Source organism: Coptis chinensis, chromosome 3 (genome assembly GCF_015680905.1).
Source record: "Coptis chinensis isolate HL-2020 chromosome 3, ASM1568090v1, whole genome shotgun sequence".
Classification (NCBI taxonomy): Eukaryota; Viridiplantae; Streptophyta; class Magnoliopsida; order Ranunculales; family Ranunculaceae; genus Coptis; species Coptis chinensis.
The window spans coordinates 23,843,337-23,851,833 of record NC_141458.1 but is presented as its reverse complement, the minus strand read 5'-3'; the positions used below and the strand labels follow the sequence as shown (position 1 = coordinate 23,851,833).

Below are 8,497 nucleotides of genomic sequence, written 5' to 3'. Positions count from 1 at the left end.
CAAAGCATCTGCCACATTTTGAAGAGCACCACGCATTCCACGAATGTCTTCCTCATGGGCAATTTGCTAATTTGGACATGTTGAGTGGTTGCTTGGGAATTACCAGTGTTGTAGCCCCCTACTCCATCTCCAGTAGCTTGTGAATCCTCCAAGTTTATATGCATGCCTTCCCCAAGAAACAGGTCATGGGATTGGGATGACATATCTACGTCCATAAGAGCACTCCCATTGTCATCTGTTGCAACAGCCGTCTTTTGTAAATTACCACATGCAACGTTGTCCCCAAGCACCTCGACCTATTCCAATAACCTTGGTAGTTAGTGGCAGATCTATTAATAGACCAGGTAGGGCTTGCCCCCTCTCAATTTTGGACCCAAAAAAAATTAGTAGTGTTGTGATTTGAGCAACCCAGCCACAAGCCCACAAATACACATCTCTCTCTCGAGTCTCTCCTTCTCTCTCAGTTTCGATCCCCTCCAACTCAGTTTCAATTCTCTCCAAATCAGTTGGGGTCCATGGTTGTTGTTTAGTAATTCCAGTTTTTGGGAGATACCTTCTTTCTAGCGAGGGTCCAGTCTTCAATTGTAGGTTTGGGTCAAATAACAACACCTCTCTCTCGGTCTCTCCTTCTTTCTCTGTCTCAGAACTCAGAACTTCTCGTTACCAACCAATATTAATTAACCATCAATCCATCATTGCACTCAGAATTTCAGAAGTCAGAACCAACCAATTTTCACTTCGGTATGTTATCTATTTCTCATTTCTTACTTATGTTTTATTATTTTCTTATGAACAAATAATACAATTCTGTGGATATTTGTTGAAAAACATGTTTCCACCTTTATAATTGATTGATAACATACACATTTCGTCTATATTCGGTTAGCCTTTAAGGAATAAATAAATTTTGTTGTAGTGATATGTAATTGATTTTTGTGTAGATATGGATAAATTCCTCATAAGGAAGCCTATTCTTGATCAATCACCTGTGGTTGTGGTAGTAGAAGATACTCCCCCTAATCAAGTGCAACCTACGCTAAAGTGAAACCATGTGGAGAATGATCATACAAATCTTCCTGCCGACCCGGGATTATGTCCTCGAATTTCAGATTATCCTCCTAATGAGCAAGAGTTTGTTCGTCGATCATATCTACTGAAGAGTCCTTTTCATCCCCGTGAACACAAGTTTCCATTAACACCTATATACAATAAACTACAAAGATTCAATGCTTCCTGGTTCAATGATGGTGGTGATTGGTTAGAGTATAGCATACATGATGATGCTGTTTTTTGCTTACATTGTTATCTTTTTTTATCGGACCACGGGGAGCAAGGAGGGGGAGATTCCCTTGTAGTTAGAGGATTTAAAAATTGGAAAAATAGAAAGGTCGCATTATAGAGTCATGTTGGGGGGCCTAATAGTGCTCACAATCATGCATAGAGGCAAGGGCAAGCTTTACTAAATCAGAAGCAACAAGTTCGAACTCTTTTATCTGGATAGTCAGACAAGGTTCGAAGTGCATACATAATTCATTTGCAAACAATGGTTGATTGTTCTCGATTTCTTTTACGACAAGGATTAGCCTTCAAAGGTCATGATGAATCCCCTACCTCAAGTAATCCAGGGAATTTTCTAGGGATGTTGAAATTTGCAGAGAATCACAATAATGTCATTAAGGATACGATAAGAAATTCTCCTGTGAATATTTTCTTGACTTCACCTGATATTCAGAGATATATTGTCAATTCAGCTGTAGTAGAAACTACAAACGCCATCCTTAAAGAGCTTGGAGATCCTTTTTTCTCAGTTTTGGTTGATGAATCTCAAGACATATCAATTAAAGAACAAATAGTTGTTGTTTTGCGCTTTGTAAAGAAAGATGGATGTTTGGTTGAACGTTTTCTTGGCATTGTGCACATTAAAGAAACTAGTGCCTTACCACTCAAAGTAGCTCTTGATTCACTTTTCAGCAAACAAGCTAGGATTATGTATATCAAGATTGCGTGGTCAAGGTTTTGACGGAACTAGTAATATGCAAGGTCAGTTCAACGGTCTTAAAGTTCTCATCATGAAGGAAAACGGATCTGCTTTTTATGTTAATTGCTTTGCCCATCAACTTCAGTTGGCATTGGTTGCTGTTGTTAAAAACATTACCCATGTTGCTTTGTTCTTTAACTTGGTTTCTAGTGCTGTGAATACTTGTGCAGCCTTGTGCAAATGTCGATAAATTCTTATGGATAGCCACAATATAAAAGTTCTTGGAGCAGTAGAAAATGGTGAACTTCCTACTAGACAGGGTTTCAATCAAGAGATTAGTTTGAAACGTCATGGAGACACATGTTGGGGGTCGCATTATGTAACTCTTGTCCGCTTTCTTGTCCTTTTTCCTTAGTTATTGAAGTTCTTGAGCGCGTGGTGGAAGATGGTCTAAATCCAGAACAAAGAGGGGAATCATCTGCTTTACTGGTATCATTGCAATCTTTTGATTTCATTTTCTTATTATATTTGATGAAAAAGATTCTTGGAATTACTAATGATTTCTCAAAAGCATTGCAAATAAGTGATCAAGACATTGTCAATGCAATGACACTTGTTAAAGTGTCCAAACAATGATTGCAAACTATGAGAGATGACGGATGGGATCTTCTTATAACCGAGGTATCTTCTTTTTGCACTAAGAATATCATCACCATCCTTAACATGGAAGACAAGTTTGTAGCAAAAGGGCGATCTCGACGTAATGCTAAAGAGACAACAAACCTTCATTATTATCGTGTGGGTTTATTCTACAAATGTATATACTGGCAGCTTCTTGAGTTAAACAGTCGATTTGATAAAATGAATACAGAACTACTTCTTTGTGTAGCATGCTTGAATCCAAGTAATTTGTTTGTTGCATTTGATAAGAAAGGTTGGATACATCTTGCTGAATTTTATCTGAGTGATTTTTCCCCTGAAACTCTTATGATACTTCATGATCAACTAGATAATTATATTATCGATGTGCGCTCTAGCCATGGATTTTCAGAATTAAATGGGGTCAGTGATCTTATTAGGAAGATGGTAGAGACAAAGAAAAGTATCGTATATCCGTTATTGTTTTTGCTGATGACATTGTCATTAATCTTGCCTTTTGCTACTGTCACTGTGGAGAAAGCATTTTCTGCTATGCACATCATAAAAAACCGATTGCGCAACCGAATGGGAGATGGTTGGCTGAATGATTGTTTCGTTACATACATCGAAAAAGACATTTTTTATTGTGTTAATGATGAAGCAATCTATAATGCCCGTATTTAAAATACGTATTTTTCTATTTATTAATTAATTTAATTAGTTATTTAAAAATCTGTTGGATTGGATTTGGGACATGTGGGCCTGATTTCTGGGCCCGAGTCTGTGTTGGGCTTGGGTTTCAGACCCAAGTATATAATCACTTTGTTATAGAGAATAGGGTTTTTAGAGAATAAAAAAATAATAAAAATGGAGGAGGCTTGTTTGCTGGAGGGTGGAGCGCGACGATTCAGACTAGGAGGATTCGTGGAGCTGTTAAGCCAAGTGAGTAGAGTTTATCTCTCACCACTACTAAAACTATGATTTTCGTCTGTTTAATATTTACGATTTTTTCTTGTCGAAAGTGTTTCAGAGCCGGTTTTATAATTTTAGTTACGTCGATATGTTTTAGATTTTAGTTGAATCTTTGAAGCTCGAAAGAGCGTTAATGGCGGCGAGCCAAAACAAGCAGTTGTTCGGTATACGGGTTGGAACTGTTTGTAGTTTATTGAACACTGTTTAGATATTAAATCTTGTTTGGGGTCGTTGGTTGATGTCGAGCTGTCGAAGCTTTGTCAAAGCTTGAAGACGTTAATGGCGTTTGATTTGGTTTGAACTTTTGGTGGTGAGGTTAGCTTTGTTGGTTTGAGGTTGGTTAGGGATGGTTGGAGGGGGTTGTTGAAGCTTGAAGGGAGCGTCAATGGAGGCGCGAGCCCCCAAACCTCCTCCCCTGTAAAAACGCCATTACTGTGATACTGAGGGATTTGATTTTTTTGTTTTTATTTTCGTGTTTGAACTGCTATGTTGTATTGTGGGTTGGTAGTTTGATGTATGGTGGTAGGGGGAAAGTTTGTGGGGGTTTGAAAGCTCCAAGAACATTAATGGCGGCCCGAAATTCTTTCCAGATCTAGTTTTGGTGAAGGTTGGATGTTAGGATTTGAGGTTTTTGACTTAATTAAAGTGGTAGGGGTTTTCGCAGGGATTAAAACCGCCTGGCTGAAATGGGTGGCGATTGGGAATTTTGTGGTGGTCGATTTTGGTGGCTGGAGGAAAAAGAAATTTGGAGAAGACGACCTGGTGTAGTCTGAGCTGGGCTTAGGCCTTAGCTGTTTAGGTTGGGCTCGGGTGTAGGTTAAGTTATTTGGGCCAAAAACTAATTAGTTCCTTTGGGCCGGTTTAGATTCAGTTGTGGGCCAATTCAGTTTAAGTTTTTGGGTCTAAACACTAGTTAGTTATTGGGCCGGATTAATCCTTTGTTTCGGACCAGTTCCATATTAAGTTGTGTACCAGTTTTGGTTTAGTTTGGGCCCAGTTTAGGTTAAGTTGTTTGGGCTAAAACTAATTGCTTTTCTTTGGGACAGTTTCAAGTTTGTTTTGGGGCCGGTCCATATAACTTAAAATAGATCTAATTGGGTCTTTAAATGTTCAGACTTTCGGGTTCTAAGGTTTGGGATTGGCCAGTTGGGTCCGAACCATTACCTTGGTCATGAGCCCATGAGCCATGCACCTTTGACCTTAGCCATGAACCATGGCTATGACCCTGAACCTGTCGAACATGGAAACGACAGTTTGACTTTGACCATTGACCGTTGACTTTGACCATTGACCATTGACCGTTGACTTTGACCGTTGACTGTGGAATGTTGACTTTTTCCAGTTTTTCTCATATTTAAGAATATGGACAAATATAGTAATAAAATATTATCGAAAATTATATAACGTTGTTTGTCATTATCTAATTAAGATTTGACGTGAGTAGTGTGTAAAACATATATATATTGGGCTTTGATTGTGGATTGTTGACTGTTTAATTGTGTTACGTTTTTATATATTAAATTGTATGGACAAATCAAATGCTAAAATCTTTGTGGAAGCTTGTATAAATTTGGTTGTCGATTATCTATCTAGGAAAGATTTGACGTTGATGTTGTGTATATTTTGACACGTGACGAGATAGAAACTTTAGGAGATATAATATTCCTAAAACACTATAAAAATGTATGCGATACGTTTGAAACAATTGTGACACTATATAATATGTGGGATATATATATTGAATGCAATAGTTTTGGAGACATAGATTTATAATAAACACTCTATTATTATATATGTGAGATGCTACTATGAGGTAATATAGTATTGGTGAATATTTTCTCACGGGAGTGTGGCGTAGTACAATAATATATTGGCACGTGAAAGAATGAAAGTGGTTATGAGATATAATGGAGATATTTGTAAATATTGTGGCTTAGTGCCATAAGGTAATTGACCTGCACGTGATATAGTGGAATGATTCTAAGATATAAATGTATGACACTTGAATAAATTACGTAACGAAAATCCTAGAACCTTGCTACCACAACTCATGTGATTTGCCCCTTCTAGCGTTTCAGTGAATCTGAATGGCCTTCGGGCGTAAGTAATGTGATTGGCCCTTCTGGCAGTTTCAGTGAATCTGAATGGCCTTCGGTAAAAGTAATGTGATTGGCCCTTCTGGCGTTTCAGTGAATCTGAATGGCCTTCGGGCGTAAGTAATGTGATTGGCCCTTCTGGCGTTTCCGTGAATCTGAATGGCCCTTTCGGCATAGCCGAATAGTGGCTTGATTATTCGTTTCGCCAAAATAGAGCGACGCCAGCGATATTTTATGCCGAATAGTGGCGATACTTACATAATGGCTTTCGTGTGAGGGTTACGGTGGTGCGGCATCCATTTCAAGGTAGTTATACGGAATGGTTCATTATGTAAGGGGAGGCATGTGGATGTACATGTTCGGCATTGGGAAGCGATTGTGGTAGCCAGGGAAACTAGGTAAGACATAGATACGACGTGATTTTAGGGACACACAAAGAAAGCCTTAATTAATATAATTATGGTAATATGTTGGTTAATGATATATCTTTAGATATATGATTGTATATGGCTTTGCTGAAGGGTGGGTCAAACTAATTACTTGGGCAGAGACGACCCACTCTGTGATTGAGCATGAAATGCGGTACATATATAATATGTTTGGTTGGTTATTTGTTTAGTTAGAACCTAAGGCGCCTCGATGGAGGAACTACATGCCTTATTTATTATGCATATAGTTTGTTGTGTGGTTAGTGGGAAGTTAAGGCGCCTCAGTGGAGGAACTACCTGCCTTACTTATTATACTTAAGGATGTTGTATTAGTCGTTAAAAGTTAAGGCACCTCGGTAGAGGAACTAACTGCCTTAAGGATTGTGTATGTATATGTATAAGTATATGTTGTATTTTAGAACTACTCACACCAGCATTTTTATAATGCTGACCCGATTTGCATGTTTGCTTATCGGGTGTGTTCATTAAATGAACATAGTTGATAAGTCTTGACAGGTTTAGTGTTGAAGAAGATTGGTTGCCGCTTGTGGTTTGCGTTAGCGTCGCATTTCAAGATAGGCCTTGTTTTCCTTTGAGGTGATATAGATTTTCAATTGAGATAAGGTTATTTGCATTTTCATTTGTAAATTTTTGTAATGAAGATGACTTTTGTTTAAGTATAAAATTTTTATTGGTTTTTATTTATCCGCATATTTAAACTGTTTATGGGTTTTTGGGAGTTTAGAGTGCGTCACACCTCAGAGATCGAAGAGTCAGGAACAAATAATGTTTTTCCGAATTCTGTCGAAATTCGGGGTGTGACACAATCATTCAACGCTTCCAAAAGATGGATTGTTCAGCTTCAGGGCATCTTTCTATTCGCCGAGGGCAATTGTGAAAATTATTATGTTATTGGAGGTATGTGAATTGATATTTTTTGCGTTTATATTATTACTAAATAAACAATCTATGCTCATTCTTCTAATCTTGTCGATTGTTTTTTTTGTTGTTGTTGTTGTTGTCTTTTTTTAATGAACTATTTAGTAGTCATTATGTGGTGCCCTACCTGGATGAATTTTCTGGCTCCACCACTGTTGGTAGTGGCTTGTCCTTGTACATCTTGAGCACGTTGTTGGCCTACAAAATTTGTTGTGAATGGCTAACTGTTAAGAGACCAATTAAACAAGCACCGACTAGTACAATAAAGTAAAATATTGTTGGAGAACTGGTGTTAGAAAACATGAAACAATGCTTAGTAAAAAAAATAAATGTAATTACTTTTATTGCTTCTTCCCACACTGTTAGATCATTTTCTATCATGTTAGTATCGGAGTTCCAACCAAAACCACTAAAGTTTCCTCTCACATCCTTGTAGTGCTTTGCCATATATATTATTCATTGTTTTCATTTTATTTTCAACGTGCTTAATACTGATTTCCTTGTTCAATTTCTCCTTTGCATCCTTCACAGCCACAAACGTGGTTTCCTTTCTCCACCCGCTTACACCTTTAAGACCCTGCGCAAGATGTTCTATGAAAACATCTAATATGATACTATCCATATCAGGTGTCTAGTTAATTCTTTCAGTAACACTAGTTGGTGGTTGGGGTGTCTGTTGCGTAGGTGCCATACCTGCTAACACCATTAAATGATATCAAACACCCATATACATAAGTATACATATCCATATATACACAAGCATATACTTCACCAGTTATAAGTGGCAAAAATATATCATAAAAAAGGTCAATCATTTATAAACAACTGAAAAACAAACACCAAAAAAAAAAAAAAAAAAATCTACCACTTACAATGAAAATAAATAGTAAGCACTTCCAAAAACGAAAAAATAACCCCCAATGAGAGTTATTAGTGAGACTATGGAATACTTTAACTAATTTCGCATCGTGGCGATCTAACACAATTTTTTAATTTACACTTATTATCTTATTTAACGGACGACAATGTATAAATTGTGCAAGACATACAATATATAAAACTGCTCGTTAAGAGAAAGACTGTGATCCAACATTCAAAAATGATAAAATATATGATCTAAGTATCTAACAAGCAACAACAACAAAGTTACTAAACATCAAACTCAATAGCCATTTAGAAAACAATACTATAAGTCAGATCAAAATGGCAACATCTCATCTTGAGGGCAAATATAGTCCTTAACTCCGACTTCTGTTCGGCTACGGTTATTTAAGTTGCACCACATTGCCTTGTCGAAACCTGTTGTGAATGTAACATCTTATGTGTATCACTACTAAAAGAAGGGCTTTTTGTGTCACTTTTTAAGTGACACAAGAAGTCACTCTTGTCACTTTTGAAACTAATTCTGAAGTGACCTATAAGCCCCCGACACATAAAGTTCTACC

At 37.3% G+C, this 8,497-nt stretch overlaps 3 protein-coding genes across 3 annotated transcripts; all 3 read left to right on the top strand.

Annotated features, from left to right (window-relative positions):
* Positions 1–1,543: 1,543 nt before the first annotated feature.
* On the top strand, positions 1,544–2,020 carry LOC147508732 (uncharacterized). The gene has a single exon (XM_086597583.1). The coding sequence runs from the start codon at positions 1,544–1,546 to the stop codon at positions 2,018–2,020; it is 477 nt and encodes a 158-aa protein (XP_086453709.1).
* Positions 2,021–2,033: 13 nt separating this feature from the next.
* LOC147508731 (uncharacterized) lies at positions 2,034–2,614 on the top strand. Its single transcript, XM_086597582.1, has 3 exons — positions 2,034–2,202; positions 2,394–2,467; positions 2,519–2,614. Exons 1-3 carry the CDS (start codon positions 2,034–2,036, stop codon positions 2,612–2,614), a joined length of 339 nt encoding a protein of 112 aa, XP_086453708.1.
* Positions 2,615–2,701: 87 nt separating this feature from the next.
* On the top strand, positions 2,702–3,301 carry LOC147508730 (uncharacterized). Its single transcript, XM_086597581.1, has one exon. The coding sequence runs from the start codon at positions 2,702–2,704 to the stop codon at positions 3,299–3,301; it is 600 nt and encodes a 199-aa protein (XP_086453707.1).
* The last annotated feature ends 5,196 nt before the right edge of the window (positions 3,302–8,497 follow it).